At 39.3% G+C, this 22,958-nt stretch overlaps 6 protein-coding genes across 12 annotated transcripts; 3 read left to right on the top strand and 3 right to left on the bottom strand.

Moving 5' to 3' along the window:
- Positions 1-3,555: 3,555 nt before the first annotated feature.
- LOC144463579 (histone H2A-like) lies at positions 3,556-4,843 on the bottom strand. Its single transcript, XM_078168321.1, has 2 exons — positions 4,825-4,843; positions 3,556-4,075 (listed from the first exon to the last, which is right to left on the bottom strand). The coding sequence occupies exons 1-2, from the start codon at positions 4,841-4,843 to the stop codon at positions 3,690-3,692; spliced, it is 405 nt and encodes a 134-aa protein (XP_078024447.1). The 3' UTR covers positions 3,556-3,689.
- A 931-nt stretch (positions 4,844-5,774) lies between these two features.
- On the bottom strand, positions 5,775-7,631 carry LOC144463504 (histone H2A-like). Its single transcript, XM_078168146.1, has one exon. It carries the CDS (start codon positions 7,580-7,582, stop codon positions 7,196-7,198), a length of 387 nt encoding a protein of 128 aa, XP_078024272.1. The 5' UTR covers positions 7,583-7,631; the 3' UTR covers positions 5,775-7,195.
- Positions 7,632-7,671: 40 nt separating this feature from the next.
- LOC144463503 (histone H3) lies at positions 7,672-8,422 on the top strand. Its single transcript, XM_078168145.1, has one exon. It carries the CDS (start codon positions 7,954-7,956, stop codon positions 8,362-8,364), a length of 411 nt encoding a protein of 136 aa, XP_078024271.1. The 5' UTR covers positions 7,672-7,953; the 3' UTR covers positions 8,365-8,422.
- A 2,038-nt stretch (positions 8,423-10,460) lies between these two features.
- LOC144463505 (metallothionein B) lies at positions 10,461-11,837 on the top strand. Of its 7 annotated transcripts, none has more exons than XM_078168149.1 (4): positions 10,461-10,561; positions 10,682-10,713; positions 10,842-10,907; positions 11,621-11,837. In XM_078168149.1, exons 2-4 carry the CDS (start codon positions 10,689-10,691, stop codon positions 11,710-11,712), a joined length of 183 nt encoding a protein of 60 aa, XP_078024275.1. In that variant the 5' UTR covers positions 10,461-10,561; positions 10,682-10,688; the 3' UTR covers positions 11,713-11,837. The 7 variants fall into 7 exon arrangements, with proteins under 7 accessions (XP_078024275.1, XP_078024274.1, XP_078024277.1 ...); XM_078168148.1 differs by having other exon boundaries at positions 10,466-10,583; positions 10,683-10,713; XM_078168151.1 differs by having other exon boundaries at positions 10,485-10,564.
- Positions 11,838-15,280: 3,443 nt separating this feature from the next.
- On the top strand, positions 15,281-16,387 carry LOC117250911 (STING ER exit protein). The gene has a single exon (XM_033616876.2). The coding sequence runs from the start codon at positions 15,419-15,421 to the stop codon at positions 16,094-16,096; it is 678 nt and encodes a 225-aa protein (XP_033472767.2). The 5' UTR covers positions 15,281-15,418; the 3' UTR covers positions 16,097-16,387.
- A 4,634-nt stretch (positions 16,388-21,021) lies between these two features.
- Positions 21,022-22,677, bottom strand: LOC144463578 (histone H2A-like). The gene is made up of 2 exons (XM_078168320.1): positions 22,659-22,677; positions 21,022-21,909 (listed from the first exon to the last, which is right to left on the bottom strand). Exons 1-2 carry the CDS (start codon positions 22,675-22,677, stop codon positions 21,524-21,526), a joined length of 405 nt encoding a protein of 134 aa, XP_078024446.1. The 3' UTR covers positions 21,022-21,523.
- Between the last annotated feature and the right edge of the window lie 281 nt (positions 22,678-22,958).

The raw sequence follows: 22,958 nt of genomic DNA, 5'->3' as shown, positions 1-22,958 counted from the left end.
TATTTTTATTTTATTTTGACACATTTTATCCATCCATTTTCTAACCGCTTATCCTCTTGAGGGTTGCTGGGGGGCTGGAGCCTATCCCAGCTGACATTGGGTGAGAGGCAGGGTACACCCTGGACAGGTCACCAAACTATTGCAGGGCTGACACCTTTTAATCATCTGTAAAGGTTTTTGTGTTATTTTAAGCTGTCAGGTAGATCAACACGTTTTGTTCTTTTGGACCAAATACATAGATCTGCTGATTCTATTTAATTTACAGAAATACTGAATTTGACATGTATAATTATTTGAATATCCTGATGATGTGGGGCGATCTAAAGGCACAAGGCTGACTGATGGACCCAGTGGCCATGGAAACAGATCCAGCTGATACAGATTAAAGCTTTCTGTTTTGTGGTCAAACATTGTACAATACAAGCAGGGCTGTGATACTCTATCTGTTGCATAACAGAGGGAACAATTGTACATGCTGTATTATATAATGAAGTAGCTCTGGGGCTTTGTTCCCTCATGATTTGTCCTAACTGAGCAACAGACTGTAGCCTGGAAGCAGACATCCATCGACCAGCTGGGCTTTGTGATTCAAGCGACAGCCACCGGTTTCCTCTCCTGAGGCAACAGCAACAATATAGAGTAATATAGAGACTCTTGTTTGTAGTGACTGGAAATCAAATTAATGTTGGAGCAGTGGAAAGCAGTGTGTTTGATAAAAAGCAGAACATCTTAGGATTTGTGCTGGATGGAAGAAATACTATTCTACATAGGCGTTTCTAGCCCATTTGGGGGGGTGCTGAAGCACCTCTAAAATTTGAGTTTTTTTTTTTTTTACTGCATGTCCTTTTTTTTTTAACAAGCTAGAAAAGTGTCATAACCATACAGTACTTGGTTGAAACGTAATATTTTAACAACAAAAATACAGCAAAACAATCTCGTCACTCATCAAAGAAACCACCACACGAGAGTGCTGATGAGACATCCAGAAATATGACTTATGACTTCAAGCAACATGTCTATCAAGTTCACTTAATATTACAGTTATGCCTTTTCTTTATTATTATTATGTTTATGTGTTTGTATAGCCATTTACTTATTTACTTACTGTGTGAATGTTTCTTTATGCTGTTTGTCTGTTGTAGACAAATGAAATTAGAATACTTGTAGGATCCATATAAAGCACAGCCCACATAAAGACAGGTGAGTACAGTACTCTCATCTCTTTCTTTTGTGTATGCTGGGTTTATTCATGCTCCTTACAGGAATAGAAAAAAAAAGAAAGAAAAGAGAAACATCGATAATCAAACAGGACATAAATAAATTGATAAACTGATAGGGATTAAAAAGAGGACAAGAGGCTCACTGGTCTGCTCTACTTGGGGAGATTATTCTGGATCTTAGAGGCTCCTGACACAAAAGGCACAGCCCCCTCGGACCTGCAGCCATGTCTGTTGACATGCTTGATCAAGCTGAGTTTATTATCAAAGATGACACTAAGATTTTTACAGTTTGGGGCTGTATTTGGGACAGCGAGCACAGTTTTTAAGTATATACAAGCAATAACTGTGCAAATAATAATTACCTCAGTCATACCAATATTATATTTAACCACAACAATGTTTGTCACATTATTACAAACATTGTTGTGGTTTAAAGAGAGAAACAACAGAGTGCTGCAGTGATGACATTTTCTGAAGGCAACCAGGAAGTTAACACTGTCCTGGTTCACTCGTCAAGAATCCAGTGGGATTTAATGGATTTGTTGATGCAACTGCCAGAAGCAAAAAGCCAACATTAGGCAAGACATGAGCGACACTGCAGTCGCATGACTTTATCACCACCACACCGAGGCGAGATGTGTTCAGAGTAATGGCACTGTAGTTTCATTTAGTCACATGTTAGCAACCTCCTTTTTTAGGATATGTAAAAGCTTCAAAATTCACAAGTGGGGTAGGTCATATGGACGAACATATTTTAAGCCAAGTGAAAATCTCTTAAGATTACATTAGCACAGACCTCACTTCAGGCATCTAACCAAAAATCAATTCAAAAACCCCACTGACTTTGACTTTGGAACCAACTCTCGTTATGGCTGTGGATAACATGTCCCAGGGTATGTGACCGGTGATTTATTTATACATTATTTTATACATATTTATGTATGCCTTGCATCATTTTTTGTTCTCCCTGATAATTACATTAATTAGTATATGCTTTAAGCTGTGGCTGACTGCTGGCTGTCAGTATGACTCATGTACTGAATGTTCCTACACATTTGTTAAAATTATGTATAATGTGAAGTAACTCTGTTCTTAAAGGCAATCATCCAAAAATCAAAATAAAATGAAATGTCTTGAGGAGAAAACTCGAAAGTTTGGAAAGGTAATAGCATTGTGCTATCTATTCTGAGTGAAACTTCTACTGCACTCTCAAAGTGCTTATTTCAATTTGCAAAATTATGCCAAATAATCACGTTTTGCTAACGACTCAGCATGAATTTTAATTAATATCAGACATGTAAAAAAATATTAGCCTGACCTGAATACCATGAATAAGTAAATTTATTAAATTCAAGGTTAAATGATAAAATGGGAAAATAAAATAAAATGACTGAAAAAATAATAAGTGATGTAACAATTTTAATTATTTCATCAAAGCAATGTAAGTTATTGCACTCAACTTTCCTAACATTCAGCAAAAAGATGCAAAGCAACATAATTGATGTTTTATTCTACATATAATGATTATATCCGAATGTAACCTCTTTAATCACCATCATTTTGATCGATAATTGTAATTTACTGTAATTTAATTACATATTTTTTCCCCAGTAAGTGTAACTGATAATTACATTAATTTTGTAATTTAATGACATATAACCAGTTACTCATAAAGACTGAGCAGTGATGAGTCATTAAATTATACAATGGCAAATATCAAATATCATTTTAAAAAAGAAAAGATAAAGAAAGAGTTGCTTGTACAGTATAAGCATATAAAAATACAGATTAGTTGTAAAGTTACATCCCACCATAACTCTGATGGAAATATAAGACAAAACAAAAAAGCCAGTTCAGTTTTTTTTTAAAAAAATGTATTACAGTTCAACAACTTTTTAAAACTGATCTTATTTATTTTTATTATCAACATGGTTTGAATTCCTGTTAAAATTAAACACTGCTTTAGCCCAACTGTAAACTCTATTTAAGAGATAATATAAACTTTTTTTTTTTGAGTTGGCCTCAAAATGGAGCTGTTCATTGTAATGTGTGAAACTAGAGGATAACATGTTATCAGATATGCTTGTTTTTTTTATAATTACGGTTTTAAATAAGGTGCAATTTCATTTGCAACGTCTTGTTAAAATCTATTGACAAGGTGAATTTCCCCTCCCAGAATGGGGTCAACAGCAGTCTTTGTTCTCCTGAGCACTGTGTTCATCTAATTGGCTTTCTGGTTACATTCAGGTAATAAGTGGTTTCTCAGCCAATAAAAGCTGGCTGAAAAGTTATCAATGATTTCTTGTAAATAAGTAACGACATTTTTGGAATGGAGTCGTGTACATGTTCTAGTAGGCTACACAGATTGACGCATTAGAGAGATAAGAACACAGCTCTGTCAGGTGATTGCGTGGCTCTTAAAAGAGCCTTTTTGGGGGCTAGTTTCCAGCAGTCAACGAGTGTCCAGGTTTACTTGGACTTGGCGGCCTTCTCGGTCTTCTTGGGCAGCAGAACAGCCTGGATGTTGGGCAGCACGCCGCCCTGAGCGATGGTCACTCCGCCCAGCAGCTTGTTGAGCTCCTCGTCGTTGCGGACATCCAGCTGCAGGTGACGGGGGATGATACGGGTCTTCTTGTTGTCGCGGGCAGCGTTTCCAGCCAACTCCAGGATCTCAGCGGTCAGGTACTCCAGCACAGCCGCCAGGTAGACGGGGGCGCCGGCACCGACACGCTCCGCATAGTTTCCTTTGCGCAGCAGCCTGTGGACACGGCCGACTGGGAACTGGAGCCCAGCACGGGAGGAGCGGGTCTTTGCCTTGGCTCTGGCTTTGCCACCGGTTTTTCTTTTTTTTTTTTCTAAAAAAAAAAATACTTTATTGAGTTCCATACATAAATTACACTGCAACAATCAAATCATGTACCGAAACACAGAGAATCAGACATGACAAACACCCCTGACTCACAATGAAATACAATTTACATTAATAAAGTGCAAACAGGCAACAAGGTGCATGTAAAAAAGTGCATTAAAGTTGCAAAATGTTCCACGGAAGAGTTTGATTCTTATCTAACGACCTTCTCCTCCGGAGGTCAGCCTGGATGTGTTTTATTACCATGTCTCCATCTATTACAGTCTGTTGGAGGGACATGGCACATCTGGTCTTCCAAAGTTTGTATGTAGTGATGATAATGACCAGTTGATACAGTTCTTTGTGTTTCTGTGGGATGTTTTCTGTTATAAGTCCATAAGTTACTGAGTTGTAATTGATGTCACAGGATAGACCAAGTCCTTGTAAAATGTTCCACACCTGCTGAGATCTATAACAGTCAATTAACAGATGTTGTTGTGTCTCTTGTTCATTACAATAAATCATCGGACATTTCGTGGTTGTGACATAACAACTCCATGAAACAATAGCACGTACAGGGAGCTTGGAGACTGAAATGAGCCAGCGGACGTCCCTGATGCTCTCTGAGTATCTTTTGTCATTTATTATTTTGATTACTTTCATATAATCTCTCTCCAAGATATTTTTATATTTAATTACACCACCATATTTAAAATCATTTATTTTATTAAAAATTAGTTTATTTGTATCCCTTACCCAGTTTATTTGTACACATCTATGTTCATGTAAAAAGTCTGAATATAGTAATTTATAATAAGGGTGTTGTCTTGCACTGCCCCGTTTTTTTCCCCAATTTTTAACAAGACCGACCCAGGGTGCTTTTCTAGAGATGGCCGCTGACACATTTTTAACAAAGGCAATCATCAATCTAACGCTCAAATCAACGGCGCCAAGGCCTCCATACTCTCTGCTTTTAAACAATAGGTCACGTTTAATGACTTCTCTGGTGGTTCCCCAGACCAGGTTCACACATTGTTTATTTAGTTGTTTTAATATGCTGGGAGTTGGCGGAAATATATTGGCAAGAAAGAGGAGTTTGGATAGAATGTATGTTTTCATTATATTTATTCTAGATTTATAATTAGTATCTTTATTTCTCCATTTATTGATTTCTTCTTTAACAATATTCAGTTTTTCATTCCAATTTCGTTGACCACAATCATTATTACAGAGGGTCAAACCAAGAATTTTAATTTCTTCTTTTATTTGAATATTTAAGTGAGGTTTTTTACTCTCTGTTCCTATCCAAACTCCTTCAGTCTTTTCATGATTTAATTTAGCACCAGACGCCAGTTCATAAAGAAACAAATGATTAATTAAAATGTCCATCTCTAACTGATTCTTTATGATGACGGTAACATCATCGGCATATGCCATTGCTTTAACATTGCAACTGTTGTTTATAAGTTTACCAGATATCAAAGGGTCAGCATTTTAAATCAATTACTATATCGTTATATTTTAAACACTGTGTATTCAATTTCCAGAAGCCTCTTTGAACAGAGGTTTCGGAAGACACTGATGCTTTGACTAGAAGATGATCAGAAAAATTGTTCAGAACAGTTGAATAATTATTTACTTTAAAATTAGATGATACGTAAATTCTATCAATACGTGTTTTGGTTTTTGCATCAAATCTAGTGAAGTCAAACCCAGAAGGATTCAAAGATCTATACACATCAATTAATTTAAACTCCTCACATATTTCTTTTAATACTTTACCTTCAGATGTCAAGGTAAAAGGTACAGCACTATGCCTGTCATTTTCTGATGTAACTGTATTAAAATCCCCACATAAAATGGTATTATATCCTATTGAGAGGAGTTCTCTAAGTCTTTTAAAAAGTTGTTTTTTTTTTAGTTCTTTCGGGTGAAGTGTATACATTAATAATTCGATATTTATCTTTTCTATAAAAACAATCTATCATGAGAAACCTACCTGGAATTATGTCCCTTCTTCTAATGATATTAACTTCTTGAGTGTTAAAGAAAATTCCTACCCCATCTGCACTACTTTCACCAATTGAAATAACACTTTTACCTTTAGACCACATATCACACACATTCTTAACATCTTCATCGGTTGTCAAACGCAATTCCTGAGTACATAATATGTCAAAGTTGGTATTCAACAAATATTCAATTTTTTGCTGTCTGAAAACATTGGATTTTATGCCACGTACATTCAAGGTAGCGACATTAAGAAAGCACATAACATAAAAGTCTAAGGTGTGGGTTTGTTGTCATGCCGTTTACTATTTTTTTTTTTCACAAAACGTGATTTTCTTTTTTTTTTAACAAGTTGAAAAGGTTCTTCAGTTTCACTCAAGGGAGCAGATAAAGAAAGAGTTGCTTGTACAGTATAAGCATATAAAAATACAGATTAGTTGTAAAGTTACATCCCACCATAACTCTGATGGAAATATAAGACAAAACAAAAAAGCCAGTTCAGTTTTTTTTTTTTTTAAAAATGTATTACAGTTCAACAACTTTTTAAAACTGATCTTATTTATTTTTATTATCAACATGGTTTGAATTCCTGTTAAAATTAAACACTGCTTTAGCCCAACTGTAAACTCTATTTAAGAGATAATATAAACTTTTTTTTTTTGAGTTGGCCTCAAAATGGAGCTGTTCATTGTAATGTGTGAAACTAGAGGATAACATGTTATCAGATATGCTTGTTTTTTTTATAATTACGGTTTTAAATAAGGTGCAATTTCATTTGCAACGTCTTGTTAAAATCTATTGACAAGGTGAATTTCCCCTCCCAGAATGGGGTCAACAGCAGTCTTTGTTCTCCTGAGCACTGTGTTCATCTAATTGGCTTTCTGGTTACATTCAGGTAATAAGTGGTTTCTCAGCCAATAAAAGCTGGCTGAAAAGTTATCAATGATTTCTTGTAAATAAGTAACGACATTTTTGGAATGGAGTCGTGTACATGTTCTAGTAGGCTACACAGATTGACGCATTAGAGAGATAAGAACACAGCTCTGTCAGGTGATTGCGTGGCTCTTAAAAGAGCCTTTTTGGGGGCTAGTTTCCAGCAGTCAACGAGTGTCCAGGTTTACTTGGACTTGGCGGCCTTCTCGGTCTTCTTGGGCAACAGAACAGCCTGGATGTTGGGCAGCACGCCGCCCTGAGCGATGGTCACTCCGCCCAACAGCTTGTTGAGCTCCTCGTCGTTGCGGACAGCCAGCTGCAGGTGACGGGGGATGATACGGGTCTTCTTGTTGTCGCGGGCAGCGTTTCCAGCCAACTCCAGGATCTCAGCGGTCAGGTACTCCAGCACAGCCGCCAGGTAGACGGGGGCGCCGGCACCGACACGCTCCGCATAGTTTCCTTTGCGCAGCAGCCTGTGGACACGGCCGACTGGGAACTGGAGCCCAGCACGGGAGGAGCGGGTCTTTGCCTTGGCTCTGGCTTTTCCACCGGTTTTTCCGCGGCCACTCATTTTTCAGATGCTCTCTAAAGTCGGGACAAAGAGAAGTGTTCTCTCAGCAGCTGAAACCCTCCTCTATATATCCACGGAGCGCGGGACGGTTCCTGCCAGACCAACCAGAAAAGAGGCTTCATCAGAGCAGCAGAGGGCGGCCCAGCCTGAATTTTGGCGGACCTTTTGAAAGGATTTCCAGCCAATAAGCAGCGGAGTCTCGGGCGGTGGGTCGCTCCTTCAGGCGGTGCTGAGCTCCGTAGGAGTCCCTCACCAATCAGGAGCCGGAGGTCTGAAGCAGCGTCACAATTTTACAGCCAGTCTCAGAGTTGAAAAGCAGCGTGTCTCCCCGTAACATTGCGTTATTATCTTGATCAGCGAAAGGAGAAGTCATGGCAAGAACCAAGCAGACCGCTCGTAAATCCACCGGAGGCAAAGCCCCGAGGAAGCAGCTGGCCACCAAGGCTGCCCGTAAGAGCGCCCCGGCCACCGGCGGCGTGAAGAAGCCTCACCGTTACAGGCCCGGTACCGTGGCTCTCAGAGAGATCCGTCGCTACCAGAAATCCACGGAGCTGCTCATCCGCAAGCTGCCCTTCCAGCGCCTGGTCCGAGAAATCGCTCAGGACTTCAAGACCGACCTGCGCTTCCAGAGCTCCGCTGTCATGGCTCTGCAGGAGGCCAGTGAGGCTTACCTGGTGGGCCTGTTTGAGGACACCAACCTGTGCGCCATCCACGCCAAGAGAGTCACCATCATGCCCAAAGACATCCAGCTGGCCCGTCGCATCCGCGGAGAGAGAGCTTAAACTCTGCTGCTGCTCCACAAAGCACAACGGCTCTTTTAAGAGCCACCTCACTCCTCACTCAAGAGCTCACGCCTCTACTCACAACACATGCTTCATCTACAGAACGGGTCGATTATAAGACGTTATCTCTAACAACCTATGGCTTACATTTCCATGCGTCTGTCATGAATAATTGGAAACAAGCTGAGGATTCGTGAAAACAGTCTGAGTCACAGAAACAAAACATCTGGTAAACAGAAGTGTATATAAAGGAGCACGGAGAAAACCAAGAAACTACAGAGCACTCAAAGCACTCAGCACCAAAACAGCAGCTCAGTTGCTGTCCAAGGTCCTGTTTCATGGCATCACTGAGTGACTGCTTTTCATTTGTTGTTTCAGCCGACATCGAGCTGTGATGCAGCCACCAGCTCCCACCATCATCCCTCTGTGTAGGGTCTATGCACATCATTTTCAGCACTCATGCTTGTACCTGGTCTGACTCTGCTATTACACCTCCAAACCACTAGTCTACGTCAGGTTTCTGTGAATTGCTGTTTCAAAACACACATTAAACATGTCTTTATGGTGACATTTTCAAAGACTTGGGCACATTTTCCCTACATAACAAAATGGTAATGTTATTAGCACAAAAATGTAAAATGCCTATGGCAAAGTAGCTTAGCAGCTAGCGGACATTTCCTCTACTCATATGAAGCCAGAATAAGTCTCTCACAAGACAAAATAAAATTACGGATCACATGATTGATTTAAACGATTTCATATTAGTAAATTGTAAAAGGAAAATAATAGAAATAAAAGAAAACAGGTTAAACAAAGTAGGGTAATTATTGTAATTTAGTAGTTATATTAAAACACTGACTAGACTGGTATTAGAAATTTGTAATGTTAAAATTACCTTGTATAATCTCGTTTAAAAATAAAACTAAACAACAGGTAACATGCAAACAGCGAGCCAGATAACCCCACAATCCCCTCTGATTAATTACACTTAAACAACTAGCCTACGACTTGTGTATCTTCTAGTTTAGACATGGCTTTCAGAATCAGGATCAGAAATGCTGTAGAAATATAGGTATAAGTACGAAGTATATAAAATTACAAAAATAAAATACATGCAATGTGCTACAGTGTTAACACTATAATGTAAAATATTTAAATAATATAAATGATGTATAATGTGCTAAGTATGTGAAGTGTGTAAAAATATAAAAAATATGTGCCTTATGCTATAACACAGTGTATAAACCTAGTATGTAAAGTTAGAAATATAAAATATTTGTATAATGCTACCGTGTACAACACAATATAAACACAAGTAGGAATAAGAATAAGATTGTCCACTTGTGGACAGCATACAGGCTGACTTTAATATTATTATAACCTATTTTTGATACCGATTATGAGCTTTATTTTCGTGAGTAAATACCTAATTACATTGGCCTAAAATATTTTGCCCACCACACCAAACCCCTTTTCTCGGGGGGCTACATCGGAAGTCTTTTTTGCACCCGTGAACGCATCTCAACTACACACTCCTCCACATAAATTTGAATTTATTTCATTCACTAGATCCGTGCGCAAACTGAGCACATGACTTAGTCTAGTGATCTTCTAGTGTTTACATATTAAATAGGCGTTTCCCCTCAGATACCCCATATAACACTCCAGGGCTCCGCAATTTCACTACTGACCCCACACACACGCAAAAAGGAAATTATAATATCCTAATGGAGACACAGGTGTCGTTCAATGTCCCCACATACTACCTGGAAATGAAACAGTCTGTTGATGAACTGTAGTAACCTGTGTTCTAAATACTGTCGTGTATAATAGTGTTTTTCTCCGCGTAAACACGTAAATTATTCCGGGGTTTGGTGTCGCCAGAGGGGGAAAGGGGGTTCGGGGGGGTCTTACATAACGTTCAGACAACACGCCAGTGAATTCGTCCTCTCCTGGGACTCCCTCTGCTCTTTGCTCTCGCTCCTGGGTGGTTGAGAAGTCGTGTGCACAAACCTCTTTGTAATCGTCTACTACGTGCCTGCGTGCAGCGTGACAGGCGCAGTTTTGCACCCGGTGCTGTTGTGTTCAGGACCCTATAAAAAGAGCCGCCCATGCTCTGGAAATCAAAACACTGACTCGGCTCAGACTAGAGACAGAGCATCTTCACCCGAAGACAAGAAACAACAACAACAACAACAACAACAACAACAACAACAACAACAACAACAACAACAACAACAACAACAACAACAACAACAACAACAACAACAACAACAACAACAACAACAACAACAACAACAACAACAACAACAACAACTGAGAAAATGGACCCTTGCGATTGCTCCAAGAGTAAGTTATTCGTTAACGTTTCTGTTTGGTGTTATTTCTCATGGTTATAGCCTAGTATTTTGTAAGGCTATGTGTCGCTAGCAGTAGCGGACAAGGTTGAACTGATCTGGCTTGATTTTGTTGTCTAGGTGGAACCTGCACCTGCGGAGGATCCTGCACGTGCACTAACTGCTCCTGCACCACCTGCAAGAAGAGTAAGTCAAATGACATCCATATCTGTTTGACCTATAAGACGTTTCTCTGTTAACCATATTATTTTTTTTTTATAAAGCTCTCTATGATTTTGTTTTGAAGAGCACTATATTGGCCTACGTGAGGGATTTTGGGGTGCAGCATGTAATTCAGGAGAGAGATGGTTAATTGAATCTCACTCCAAGGTCGTTAAATATGACACTTTGTTTGGTGGTTCGGTTTAATCACCAAACCAAAGTCGTTGTCTTTGACGACCTGGGAATGAGACTAACAGTCTTTCTTCAGATGAATACTGAACCTCAGGAGATACTAATTCAGAGTGACCATTAAGATATGTCCTAAAAGCTTACAGCTTCTGCCTTTTTCCTCTAAATGCACTGGGCCCATGAGTTAAAACTTTCTCTGCACTCTTAATCATATGTATAAAATGTTTAAACTGTCTCCCTTGTTTCTTTTTCCTAGTGTGTATGTAAAATCTCCTTTTACATGAAATAGGCAACTGCTCAGTTGGCTCTAATTAGCTTAATGAGCTGGGGCAGGTGGACATTCAAAGAGGCCAGCATGTTTTACTAATTTTTGCCTAAAGTATGTTCTGACTTGCAGTCGATTATATAATGTCCTAGAATTTTTAAGGTGGTAGCTGTCTCATGGGTTTTCCCCTGCCAGACTAGATGACTTTACCACTGGTCTGTCACTAACTTGTTTCTTCTTGCAGGCTGCTGCTCATGCTGCCCATCTGGCTGCAGCAAATGTGCCTCTGGCTGCGTGTGCAAAGGGAAGACGTGTGACACCAGCTGCTGTCAGTGAGGCGCCTGTGACATTGGCCTTTTCAGCCCTTGTGATGGAGCCTGTGTATACTTTGACTAATGTCTTCAGTAAATGTATTTTGTACTTGTCTTCAGTGTTGAAATAAACTTGATTCCTTAAATGTGGATGTGCTGTCTTGGTTTAAAGTTGTTGGACAGTGCAGGCTATAGGGTTTCAAGCCTCAGTATGAAACAAGCTGAGGTAGCGTTCAGCTGTGTTGCTGCAGTGTAAAGTCATCTGTCCAAGGACACCCTTTAAGGGAGGCAACATGCAAAGCTCAAGTTCTTTAAGGCTGCAGTGTTCTGTCTTTCACAATCAAATGAATTGATTCTCAAGGTGAATGTTAAAACTCGAGTGAACTATAGGAGCATGTTGCTGCTAACAAAGGGTGTGTGTTTTTTTTTTTTTTTTTTTTTTAAAAATAATTTGGGTTGAATGCATCAACCCAGATTTCAAAAAGCTAGTGGCATTGTTACAGCCAGTTTTACTGGGACTTCAAAGGCTTGTCTGGAAAGAACAGACTTACTTCTCAGACTTAATTTGTAAGCATTTTACAAAAGATTAAACAATTTTAAAGACCGTTAAAACTTTGGCCTTACTTTCAAATATCAAGACTGTAGCTGTGGAGTGGGAGGACCAAATCCTCCAGTGTTGACAGTATACCAACAAATAGGTTATGCCATCAATGAAAGCTATTACTGTCTAAGTGACACACACAGTGCAACATAAATCGACAATCTAACCCTCGTGTTACATTCTAGTTCTTTCTTTTTAAACACATTTGAAAGTAATGAGCACAGTATTTGACATTGATTGTACCTACATCAGTCAAAAGGCTTCTGCTGGAGTATAGCAACATCACTTGAACAAACCACATGCAGATCTGCAGCACACCATGCTACTAGAACCAATACGGTAATGACGATTTTATTTGCTATAAGCTAAAAACACCAAGCCTGGGTGGAACAGGTATGTAGCTGGCCCCCATGCAGAGGCTAAGGCGGCTCATAAGGCCTGGGTTATTGCTGGTAGACCTAGACAGGGGCCTGTTCTAGAGCATAAAAGGCTAACCAATACTAGATACAAATATGCAGTGCGCTTTGTTGGCAAGCATGTGCAAGCCTTGAGAGCTGACTCTATGGCTGGAAAATTGTCACTGGCTTCTGGAAAGAAGTTAAAAATATAAATAGGGTTAAAGCAGCATTGCCATGTAACATTGAGGGTGTATCTGGTGGAGAAAATATAACTGAACTATGGAGGCAGCACTATGCTGCTCTGTTCAACTGTGTCAGAAGTGAGCCCTACTGTACAGGTAACATAGAGGAGGAAGTGGTACACATCAGCCCCTATGAGATTTCCCAAGCCATAAGGCAACTAGCTGATAACAAAGCATGTGGCAGGGATAATATTACTGCAGAGCACTTGAAGCTAGCCAGCCCTAGGGTTGCTGTGTTGCTCTCCATCTGTTTTACAGGGTTGGTAACGCATGGCATCCTGCCAGATGCTATACTGACAGTTATTCTAGTACCTGTCATTAAAGACAAGGCTGGTAAGGTAGGGAGTATGGACAATTATCGACCCATTGCCCTAGCCAGCATACTGTCTAAGGTGCTATAAAGGGTAATAATAGACAGGGTTGGGGATCTTATTTGCACCACAGACAACCAATTCGGTTTTAAGAGCAAGCACAGTACTGATTTGTGTATTTATGCATTAAAAGAAGCAGTAGAAAAGTACAGAGGGCAGGGCTCAACAATGTTGGTAGGCTTTATTGATGCCTCTAAGGCATTTGACAGAGTCAACCATCTCAAGCGCTTCACCAAGCTGAAGCATAGGGGGGTCCCGGGTAGCATCATACGTATCCTGGCATATTGGTACGACAGGCAGACTATGCAGGTAAAATGGGGGAATATCTTATCCTCTCCCTTCAGAGTTGGCAATGGGGTACAGCAGGGTGGGCTTCTATCCCCAGGCCTATTCAGTACATGGATGACCTGTCAAGGCAGTTGAGAGATTGTAGAACAGGGTGCATAATGGGTAACACCTTAATCAACCACTTTATGTACGCTGATGATTTGGCCATTATATCTCCCAGTAGTGCAGGGTTCCAACAGCTTCTCAACATATGCTCAGACTATGGAGTCAAGTTTGACATCAAGTATAATGCCAAAAAGAGTATGATAATGATATGTAGGACCAAGAAGGATCAACATCTTAATTTCCCGGGTTTCTATTTGTCTGGTCAAACCTTGTCTGTATGTACCAATGCAAAATATCTAGGCCACATCATCAATGATAAGATGGAGGATGACGCTGACATGCTTAGACAGAGAAGAATGCTATATGTCCAAGCCAATATGTTAGTGAGTAAATTTCACTACTGCTCTGGTGAAGTGAAGGTGAACTTGTTTAGAGCTTACTGCACCCCTATGTACACGGCCCCCCTTTGGGTGAGGTATAAGAAAGAAAGCTTGCGTAAACTCCAGGTTGCATATAATGACTGTCTCAGAATCCTGCTCAAGCAGCCCAGGGGTAGTAGTGCCAGCAAGCTTTTTTGTGATTTAGGGATAAACACCTTCCAGGCCACCCTGGAAAGACTGATGTTTAAGTTTATATGTAGACTGCAGGGGTCCCAGAATAATCTTATTATACAGTTGACCAACCCAAGGTGTAGTTCTGTTAGATACCAATCCTATATGTGGAAACACTGGTATTTGTGCCTTTTATAAAATGTGTATAAGCACTTTTTAAATTGCATTTTTTTGCTGCTCTTATTAGATGCCTTTTACTGAATATCCACAAGTACTTTTTAATATAATGTGATATAACGCCTTTTTATTGTATTTTTGTTTTATGTACTGTATGTGATTGTATGTTTATTTGGACGTTGGGGTCTGCAATAAAGTTTGATTGATTAATTGATATTTATGATTACATTTCTGTGATTATTTTGGGGGTGGCAGTGCGTGGTTATCTGTCTTAGCAAAGCACTTTTTTAATTTAAATTTTGAGCATATCTTATGTAACAGAAAAATAGGGAGTGTTGCCCTCGGTTAAGACACTGTGTAGTTAATTGCAAAACAAACAAAAATACCCCCAAACAAACAGATGCACTTCATGGATAGGGCAATTTGAAAAAGATAAAGATAAGATACGATTGGAAAAAAAAGGCAAAAGAGGCACTCTGATTATGGTTAAAAATCCTTTTATTGGAGTTGAAATGGATAAACCAACGTGTTTTGACTAGAGCCGAAACATGATGGTTTATCCATTAATCAGTAATGGGTTGCATTTTTGGACTGCCTGCTCATACTATAGGTAAGCTGGCCAGTCGTATTTTTTTGCTTTATTTTTTTTGTCTTGGCCTATAATTTCTTATCTTTTCAGTCATTTTGTGACCCGTGAGATTTATTTTGGACCATCAAATGGGGCTCTGTAGCATGCGTGGGATTTTATTTATTATTTTTTTGGGCGCAAACAATTTCCACGCAAACTGATGTGTTCATTTTGGCCTGTTATCACGCGGCGGAACTAAAGAGAGAAACTGTGGTTTCCGGTAGGAACAGTAACAGTGACGCACACAGGAAGTGTGGCGTTGTTTTTGTGTTCCGGACAAACGTTTAACAGGAGTTTCCGTCGTTATGGCGTCTCAACAATAGCGTTTAAATAGACTTGACTGCTAATAAAATACATTTCGGGGCCAAACATGCCGAAGGTGGTGTCTAGAAGTGTCGTGTGCTCGGACACCAGGGACAGAGAGGAGTACGACGACGGAGAAAAGCCTCTCCATGTGTACTACTGCCTGTGCGGTCAGATGGTTTTGGTATTGGACTGCCAGCTGGAGAAGCTTCCCATGAGGCCCCGGGACCGAGCCAGGGTGATCGATGCGGCCAAACATGCCCACAAGTTCTGTAACGTGGAGCAGGACGAAAACGCGTACATCAAAAGGGCCGAGGGCATCGAAAGGCAGTACCGGAAAAAGTGCGGCAAGTGCGGCCTGCTGCTCTTCTACCAGCACCAGGCGAAGAACAACCCGGCCACCTTCATCGTGGACGGAGCTGTGGTCAAGTTCGGGCAGGGCTTCGGCAACACCAGCGTGTACAGCCAGAAGCAGCCAGAGGCTCCCAAGAAAGTCCGCGTGATGATGACCAAGCGGACCAAAGACATGGGCAAGTTCAGCTCCGTCACAGTGTCCACCATCGACGAGGAGGAGGAGGAGATCGAGGCCAGGGAGGTGGCGGACTCGTACGCCCAAAACGCCAAAGTGATTGAGAAGCAGCTGGAGAGGAAGGGCATGAGCAAGAGGAGGCTACAGGAGCTGGCTGAGCTGGAGGCCAAGAAGGCAAAGATGAAGGGCACCCTCATTGATAATCAGTTCAAGTAGAGGAGACTCAGAGGGGCGACACTGGGATATCCACTGGAGATCTTCCTCCACAGTGGAACCATGTGTTATCTGTCCAGCACTGTAGTAGAGGAGTTTGTCAGCCAGTACTGGACAGCGCTATAGAACAAAGAGTGGACAATATTTGGACATATCAGTACAAGACTGATGACACACAATGATTTGTGCAGATGTTTCATAATAAGGTGTTATGGTTGTGTACCTTTAACTTTGTTAAAACTTTTTTGTATATACATTTAAAGACAAAATAAACCTGTTTGATATTTTTTAAAAGTTTCTGTTCTGTGTGTGATATTAACCGTGGTGTCTGTGAGTCCTGCCATAATCTTAAGGTGTGCAAAATCATGAGTTCAAGGTTGCTGATCTTAAATACTGTGAAATAGTGTGAAGAGGTCATGAAAATGTGTTTAGGTGCACACTTCTGAAAATGTCTTAAATATGAATCTTTGAATAATCAGTGTGACACTGTACAGGGAATTGGTATATTCTGAAGTCGTCATTTATCAAGAAATATCTTTAGGTGTTACATCATTGATGGGACAAACCAGGTATCAGTTTAGGCTGATGTGATGAACATTTTCCAATTTTTTTCTGACAGGTTATATACTAAATCAATTGGTTAATAGAAAAATTCTCTAGAACTAATCAATATTGAAAATACTATGTTGCAGCCTTTTATAAACAGGATTAAAACCTGCTGTCACCAGGCCTTTGCTCACAGAAGACATTTTGACATGTCACAGTAGAACAATCACAGGTGTAAATAATGGAATTATTGATGGCTGAATTTCATTTCACTGCCTCAGGGTGCTGGTATTGTGCATGCTCTGTCATGGCCTAAAGGGGAACACCTGAATAGTGTAGAGCCATGTTAATATTATTACCCAGACAGTAGACAGCAGCAGCTACATATGTGGTTTTTATATTCTGATGCCCCTAAATGTTATCATCAGTTATTTTGTAAAGAGATCTGTATGTTCAGATGTGAAACCACAACTTCAGATTTTTCAACCATAAGTCAAACTCTATAAAATTATATGTGAATATACATCGAATTTGCAATAATTAACACCACTAGCAGGATTAAAAAAACTTGTCTTTTTAAAAAATAATTTGATGTTAACATATTAGTACAGTATTTATGATGTTTATAATGATGTACACAGTGGAGACAGACGTTTGAGGTTTTCTGTGTCAGACAGCGATCGAGGAGACTGAGGAATTTAGGCCAGTGTTTAACTGGCAGGTCATTCCTGTAATGTGGGTCAAAACAGAGCAGAACAAATCAGAACAATGTGTTTTATAGACTGGATCATAACTTGGCCTCAGCTGATATAAAAGTATTTAAAAGTGCAGATGTAGGCTTTTCTGTCTCTCTTTAAAGAACAAAAAAAAGTTTAAAAATGTCTAACAGTTATTCTCAAATACAAAATGTAATGTTTACGGTCATTTCACTGTACATTGCAGACAAACCCTGATATGAGAAGGTGATGGTCCCAGAACACCTAAAATTTAAACTGATGTCGCAAAAGTGTTCATTTAATTATTTGTTAAATGTTCAAATCAGATAAACAGTGTTTTTGAGGCCAAAGTGTCCTGAGAGTACAAACTTTTGAGATTAAGATTGTCAAGACAGGAAAAGCCCAGGTGAAACTAAAAACCGAATGACGCACACCTGTGCTTTTCCTCCTGAGTCTTGATAAAATGTGAAATCACTGATTATTTTTATTTTATTTTGACACATTTTATCCATCCATTTTCTAACCGCTTATCCTCTTGAGGGTTGCTGGGGGGCTGGAGCCTATCCCAGCTGACATTGGGTGAGAGGCAGGGTACACCCTGGACAGGTCACCAAACTATTGCAGGGCTGACACCTTTTAATCATCTGTAAAGGTTTTTGTGTTATTTTAAGCTGTCAGGTAGATCAACACGTTTTGTTCTTTTGGACCAAATACATAGATCTGCTGATTCTATTTAATTTACAGAAATACTGAATTTGACATGTATAATTATTTGAATATCCTGATGATGTGGGGCGATCTAAAGGCACAAGGCTGACTGATGGACCCAGTGGCCATGGAAACAGATCCAGCTGATACAGATTAAAGCTTTCTGTTTTGTGGTCAAACATTGTACAATACAAGCAGGGCTGTGATACTCTATCTGTTGCATAACAGAGGGAACAATTGTACATGCTGTATTATATAATGAAGTAGCTCTGGGGCTTTGTTCCCTCATGATTTGTCCTAACTGAGCAACAGACTGTAGCCTGGAAGCAGACATCCATCGACCAGCTGGGCTTTGTGATTCAAGCGACAGCCACCGGTTTCCTCTCCTGAGGCAACAGCAACAATATAGAGTAATATAGAGACTCTTGTTTGTAGTGACTGGAAATCAAATTAATGTTGGAGCAGTGGAAAGCAGTGTGTTTGATAAAAAGCAGAACATCTTAGGATTTGTGCTGGATGGAAGAAATACTATTCTACATAGGCGTTTCTAGCCCATTTGGGGGGGTGCTGAAGCACCTCTAAAATTTGAGTTTTTTTTTTTTTTACTGCATGTCCTTTTTTTTTTAACAAGCTAGAAAAGTGTCATAACCATACAGTACTTGGTTGAAACGTAATATTTTAACAACAAAAATACAGCAAAACAATCTCGTCACTCATCAAAGAAACCACCACACGAGAGTGCTGATGAGACATCCAGAAATATGACTTATGACTTCAAGCAACATGTCTATCAAGTTCACTTAATATTACAGTTATGCCTTTTCTTTATTATTATTATGTTTATGTGTTTGTATAGCCATTTACTTATTTACTTACTGTGTGAATGTTTCTTTATGCTGTTTGTCTGTTGTAGACAAATGAAATTAGAATACTTGTAGGATCCATATAAAGCACAGCCCACATAAAGACAGGTGAGTACAGTACTCTCATCTCTTTCTTTTGTGTATGCTGGGTTTATTCATGCTCCTTACAGGAATAGAAAAAAAAAGAAAGAAAAGAGAAACATCGATAATCAAACAGGACATAAATAAATTGATAAACTGATAGGGATTAAAAAGAGGACAAGAGGCTCACTGGTCTGCTCTACTTGGGGAGATTATTCTGGATCTTAGAGGCTCCTGACACAAAAGGCACAGCCCCCTCGGACCTGCAGCCATGTCTGTTGACATGCTTGATCAAGCTGAGTTTATTATCAAAGATGACACTAAGATTTTTACAGTTTGGGGCTGTATTTGGGACAGCGAGCACAGTTTTTAAGTATATACAAGCAATAACTGTGCAAATAATAATTACCTCAGTCATACCAATATTATATTTAACCACAACAATGTTTGTCACATTATTACAAACATTGTTGTGGTTTAAAGAGAGAAACAACAGAGTGCTGCAGTGATGACATTTTCTGAAGGCAACCAGGAAGTTAACACTGTCCTGGTTCACTCGTCAAGAATCCAGTGGGATTTAATGGATTTGTTGATGCAACTGCCAGAAGCAAAAAGCCAACATTAGGCAAGACATGAGCGACACTGCAGTCGCATGACTTTATCACCACCACACCGAGGCGAGATGTGTTCAGAGTAATGGCACTGTAGTTTCATTTAGTCACATGTTAGCAACCTCCTTTTTTAGGATATGTAAAAGCTTCAAAATTCACAAGTGGGGTAGGTCATATGGACGAACATATTTTAAGCCAAGTGAAAATCTCTTAAGATTACATTAGCACAGACCTCACTTCAGGCATCTAACCAAAAATCAATTCAAAAACCCCACTGACTTTGACTTTGGAACCAACTCTCGTTATGGCTGTGGATAACATGTCCCAGGGTATGTGACCGGTGATTTATTTATACATTATTTTATACATATTTATGTATGCCTTGCATCATTTTTTGTTCTCCCTGATAATTACATTAATTAGTATATGCTTTAAGCTGTGGCTGACTGCTGGCTGTCAGTATGACTCATGTACTGAATGTTCCTACACATTTGTTAAAATTATGTATAATGTGAAGTAACTCTGTTCTTAAAGGCAATCATCCAAAAATCAAAATAAAATGAAATGTCTTGAGGAGAAAACTCGAAAGTTTGGAAAGGTAATAGCATTGTGCTATCTATTCTGAGTGAAACTTCTACTGCACTCTCAAAGTGCTTATTTCAATTTGCAAAATTATGCCAAATAATCACGTTTTGCTAACGACTCAGCATGAATTTTAATTAATATCAGACATGTAAAAAAATATTAGCCTGACCTGAATACCATGAATAAGTAAATTTATTAAATTCAAGGTTAAATGATAAAATGGGAAAATAAAATAAAATGACTGAAAAAATAATAAGTGATGTAACAATTTTAATTATTTCATCAAAGCAATGTAAGTTATTGCACTCAACTTTCCTAACATTCAGCAAAAAGATGCAAAGCAACATAATTGATGTTTTATTCTACATATAATGATTATATCCGAATGTAACCTCTTTAATCACCATCATTTTGATCGATAATTGTAATTTACTGTAATTTAATTACATATTTTTTCCCCAGTAAGTGTAACTGATAATTACATTAATTTTGTAATTTAATGACATATAACCAGTTACTCATAAAGACTGAGCAGTGATGAGTCATTAAATTATACAATGGCAAATATCAAATATCATTTTAAAAAAGAAAAGATAAAGAAAGAGTTGCTTGTACAGTATAAGCATATAAAAATACAGATTAGTTGTAAAGTTACATCCCACCATAACTCTGATGGAAATATAAGACAAAACAAAAAAGCCAGTTCAGTTTTTTTTTAAAAAAATGTATTACAGTTCAACAACTTTTTAAAACTGATCTTATTTATTTTTATTATCAACATGGTTTGAATTCCTGTTAAAATTAAACACTGCTTTAGCCCAACTGTAAACTCTATTTAAGAGATAATATAAACTTTTTTTTTTTGAGTTGGCCTCAAAATGGAGCTGTTCATTGTAATGTGTGAAACTAGAGGATAACATGTTATCAGATATGCTTGTTTTTTTTATAATTACGGTTTTAAATAAGGTGCAATTTCATTTGCAACGTCTTGTTAAAATCTATTGACAAGGTGAATTTCCCCTCCCAGAATGGGGTCAACAGCAGTCTTTGTTCTCCTGAGCACTGTGTTCATCTAATTGGCTTTCTGGTTACATTCAGGTAATAAGTGGTTTCTCAGCCAATAAAAGCTGGCTGAAAAGTTATCAATGATTTCTTGTAAATAAGTAACGACATTTTTGGAATGGAGTCGTGTACATGTTCTAGTAGGCTACACAGATTGACGCATTAGAGAGATAAGAACACAGCTCTGTCAGGTGATTGCGTGGCTCTTAAAAGAGCCTTTTTGGGGGCTAGTTTCCAGCAGTCAACGAGTGTCCAGGTTTACTTGGACTTGGCGGCCTTCTCGGTCTTCTTGGGCAGCAGAACAGCCTGGATGTTGGGCAGCACGCCGCCCTGAGCGATGGTCACTCCGCCCAGCAGCTTGTTGAGCTCCTCGTCGTTGCGGACATCCAGCTGCAGGTGACGGGGGATGATACGGGTCTTCTTGTTGTCGCGGGCAGCGTTTCCAGCCAACTCCAGGATCTCAGCGGTCAGGTACTCCAGCACAGCCGCCAGGTAGACGGGGGCGCCGGCACCGACACGCTCCGCATAGTTTCCTTTGCGCAGCAGCCTGTGGACACGGCCGACTGGGAACTGGAGCCCAGCACGGGAGGAGCGGGTCTTTGCCTTGGCTCTGGCTTTGCCACCGGTTTTTCTTTTTTTTTTTTCTAAAAAAAAAAATACTTTATTGAGTTCCATACATAAATTACACTGCAACAATCAAATCATGTACCGAAACACAGAGAATCAGACATGACAAACACCCCTGACTCACAATGAAATACAATTTACATTAATAAAGTGCAAACAGGCAACAAGGTGCATGTAAAAAAGTGCATTAAAGTTGCAAAATGTTCCACGGAAGAGTTTGATTCTTATCTAACGACCTTCTCCTCCGGAGGTCAGCCTGGATGTGTTTTATTACCATGTCTCCATCTATTACAGTCTGTTGGAGGGACATGGCACATCTGGTCTTCCAAAGTTTGTATGTAGTGATGATAATGACCAGTTGATACAGTTCTTTGTGTTTCTGTGGGATGTTTTCTGTTATAAGTCCATAAGTTACTGAGTTGTAATTGATGTCACAGGATAGACCAAGTCCTTGTAAAATGTTCCACACCTGCTGAGATCTATAACAGTCAATTAACAGATGTTGTTGTGTCTCTTGTTCATTACAATAAATCATCGGACATTTCGTGGTTGTGACATAACAACTCCATGAAACAATAGCACGTACAGGGAGCTTGGAGACTGAAATGAGCCAGCGGACGTCCCTGATGCTCTCTGAGTATCTTTTGTCATTTATTATTTTGATTACTTTCATATAATCTCTCTCCAAGATATTTTTATATTTAATTACACCACCATATTTAAAATCATTTATTTTATTAAAAATTAGTTTATTTGTATCCCTTACCCAGTTTATTTGTACACATCTATGTTCATGTAAAAAGTCTGAATATAGTAATTTATAATAAGGGTGTTGTCTTGCACTGCCCCGTTTTTTTCCCCAATTTTTAACAAGACCGACCCAGGGTGCTTTTCTAGAGATGGCCGCTGACACATTTTTAACAAAGGCAATCATCAATCTAACGCTCAAATCAACGGCGCCAAGGCCTCCATACTCTCTGCTTTTAAACAATAGGTCACGTTTAATGACTTCTCTGGTGGTTCCCCAGACCAGGTTCACACATTGTTTATTTAGTTGTTTTAATAT

This window comes from Epinephelus lanceolatus, chromosome 5, assembly GCF_041903045.1.
Source record: "Epinephelus lanceolatus isolate andai-2023 chromosome 5, ASM4190304v1, whole genome shotgun sequence".
NCBI lineage: Eukaryota > Metazoa > Chordata > Actinopteri > Perciformes > Serranidae > Epinephelus > Epinephelus lanceolatus.
The sequence above is the reverse complement of the archived record's forward strand: the minus strand, read 5'-3'. Positions and strand labels throughout refer to the sequence as shown.

What these genes read in the sequence shown, in the direction of transcription:
- LOC144463504 (XM_078168146.1), bottom strand. Translation starts at nt 7,582, where the DNA reads ATGAGTGGCCGCGGAAAAACCGGTGGAAAAGCCAGAGCCAAGGCAAAG.
- LOC144463503 (XM_078168145.1), top strand. Translation starts at nt 7,954, where the DNA reads ATGGCAAGAACCAAGCAGACCGCTCGTAAATCCACCGGAGGCAAAGCC.
- LOC144463505 (XM_078168149.1), top strand. Translation starts at nt 10,689, where the DNA reads ATGGACCCTTGCGATTGCTCCAAGA. An exon ending in CCCTTGCGATTGCTCCAAGA is followed by an intron (nt 10,714 to 10,841) that starts GTAAGTTATTCG and finishes TTTGTTGTCTAG; the next exon opens with GTGGAACCTGCACCTGCGGA. An exon ending in CTGCACCACCTGCAAGAAGA is followed by an intron (nt 10,908 to 11,620) that starts GTAAGTCAAATG and finishes TTCTTCTTGCAG; the next exon opens with GCTGCTGCTCATGCTGCCCA.
- LOC117250911 (XM_033616876.2), top strand. Translation starts at nt 15,419, where the DNA reads ATGCCGAAGGTGGTGTCTAGAAGTGTCGTGTGCTCGGACACCAGGGAC.